This window comes from Hermetia illucens, chromosome 2 (assembly GCF_905115235.1).
Source record: "Hermetia illucens chromosome 2, iHerIll2.2.curated.20191125, whole genome shotgun sequence".
In the NCBI taxonomy this organism is placed as follows: Eukaryota; Metazoa; Arthropoda; class Insecta; order Diptera; family Stratiomyidae; genus Hermetia; species Hermetia illucens.
Window position 1 is genome coordinate 126,901,670 of NC_051850.1, and position 2,272 is coordinate 126,903,941.

Consider the following 2,272-nt stretch of genomic DNA (forward strand, 5'->3'; position numbering starts at 1 on the left):
GCTTGCCATATCCTCCACTGAAGCTATAACTCTACATAATGCTATACGGTTGAGTGACAAAGTACTGCTTAAATGTCTCCAGCTGCTCATCATCGTGCATTGGAAGCATACCGCTAACGCCCCTTACAGGACTATTGAAAATCTTACGGTCATCCGCAAATTCTTTCATGACGTGGTATATGGTATCGAAATCAGTTTCATTTCCGGTAGCTATTCATTTCCTGGTGGGCTCAACGATGAGATTCCCTTCCCATGGTGTACGTTAGGCTGTACCCCTCGTAGAAGAGGGTCAGTTAGACTAACAATGCGCGAATAGACCTAGAAAGTGCAAAGAAGAAGACCATCTTACGAAGGAGTATGCGAGTACTTACAAATAGCTGAGGGTGTCGCCGTAAATTTGAGAAATTCCTTACGATTTCGCAATGATTAATAGTTACTTCGAAATAACAAGCCACCATTTTAATTCTCATAACATTCAAGTTAACTGCGGAACAGAACAGAACAGAACAGTCCGGGTAAGAGCAAGTCCAAGTTGAACTGGTCAGTATTTTACAGACTTTTCATTTACATTACATTAACATACGATCCAAGACTTGATCAGTTTGTATTTTCCCATCCCATTTTCTATAGAACTTGATATCGTTCCATTCACATTTTAGCTCACAAACACATTCTGCATACTTGCACAAATTTATTTCAAATTTTGACAATTACTTGAAACATATTTAATGAACACGTTCCTTGATCCAATCCAAGTAGGATCCAACACGGGTGAATACAGCTGGGTATCCCTTTTCGCATCCGCTGGCACTTCCGTAAGAGGTCAAACCGATGATTACACGACCATCACCTTCACCAATGGCCAATGGACCACCGGAGTCTCCGTTGCAGGTGGACTTCTTGTCAGATCCACTGGTGCAAATGTTTGAGCTACGGGCAGAGCTTCCGAAGTATTTCTTGCATTCGGTTTCAGAGATAACTTTAAGGTCGGTGTAACGGAGGATTTCGGATACGGAGTTGGAAGCTGCAAATGGAAAAATAATTGTTAATTGAATTAGTCTAAAAGCAAGTGAGAACATTTGTGGAAGTTGTGGCGTCTAACTTGAAATGAAAATGAAAATCACTTACCATCAGAAGGACGTCCCCATCCAGAAGCAACAGCAGTGTCACCTACGAAAGTTTTCTTGGCTTCGCTGTCTGATGGAAGCTTGATGAGCTTGATGTCAGCTAGAATGGAAGGATCAATTAAAGCACATTTCCGATGGTAATGCTAGAATTTTTTAACTTACCGCCCAAACGAGCATCTTCAGTCAATTCGATCAAGGCAATATCGTTGATGAGAGTCCTGCTGTTCCAGCCACTGTGGATGCGGAAGTGTGACTTGTCAACACGAATGGTTTGACGAGACTTTTCATCTTTCTTGATTTCAACAGCTCCCAAGTAGACGGTGGCGGCTGAGACTCCATCGACACAGTGAGCAGCAGTGAGAACCCAACGTTTGGCAATCAATGAACCTCCACACCAACTTTGTCCTCCAGAAACGTCCAAAAGAAGACCAACTTGGTAGGGGAATTGACCTTCATGGGCACTCTTTCCACCAACAATGCGTTCGAGGAAATCACCGGGCAAAACCTTGCCAAATCCGGGTGGGTAGACATCCATGAATTGGACATTATCCCAGTCGACGGAATCGGCGGAGGCAAAAGCCACAGCGGCCACCAAAAGTACTGCAGAGAAAGTCTTCATCCTTCCAATTAGGTCTGACTGCCTGCTTTGAATGATTATTAACAACGCGGCATGCCTCTTGTTGTACCAGAGATTCGTTGAGCGCTTCATGCAATATACTCATGTGACACTGCAGCAGGTTGGAGACCAGTACTTCTTCGACTTGAGGCCATCGCAGAAATTGATGACCAGGAGTCGATGGGGGAGAGGAGGTAGGATCCACAACCTCATGCCGCACTGGGGGTAACAGTTTCAATACTCGCTGAATTACACTTCTTCACCGTCCGCCTGCAATCTCCGAATTCCAAAGAGCGTGTACAGATTTTTTGGGGAATCGAGCCTGTATATAGACCAGGTACTTCTAGGTTCTATGTATCTCCAGCAGCTCCGAGAATTCTATATCAAATCACCGATGAGATTGCGTCTCGACTGCGTGCGGATACGTCACTTCTGCAATTACAATCCATGGTGTATTGTTTTCACATTATTGGGTTGAGTGACTGAAGAGATCCACCATGGACAATTCATCTAGAGCGTCGGCGCGACC

At 44.4% G+C, this 2,272-nt stretch overlaps 1 protein-coding gene across 1 annotated transcript; it reads right to left on the bottom strand.

Moving 5' to 3' along the window:
* Positions 1-710: 710 nt before the first annotated feature.
* On the bottom strand, positions 711-1,789 carry LOC119649696 (chymotrypsin BI-like). Its single transcript, XM_038051963.1, has 3 exons — positions 1,290-1,789; positions 1,129-1,227; positions 711-1,024 (listed from the first exon to the last, which is right to left on the bottom strand). The coding sequence occupies exons 1-3, from the start codon at positions 1,744-1,746 to the stop codon at positions 726-728; spliced, it is 855 nt and encodes a 284-aa protein (XP_037907891.1). The 5' UTR covers positions 1,747-1,789; the 3' UTR covers positions 711-725.
* Between the last annotated feature and the right edge of the window lie 483 nt (positions 1,790-2,272).

Bases quoted from the DNA above. Each gene is read 5' to 3' on its own strand.
- LOC119649696 (XM_038051963.1), bottom strand. From the start codon at position 1,746: ATGAAGACTTTCTCTGCAGTACTTTTGGTGGCCGCTGTGGCTTTTGCC. The intron at 1,228-1,289 runs GTAAGTTAAAAA...CTTCCATTCTAG, and splicing joins TGAAGATGCTCGTTTGGGCG to CTGACATCAAGCTCATCAAG. The intron at 1,025-1,128 runs GTAAGTGATTTT...TTCCATTTGCAG, and splicing joins ATGGGGACGTCCTTCTGATG to CTTCCAACTCCGTATCCGAA.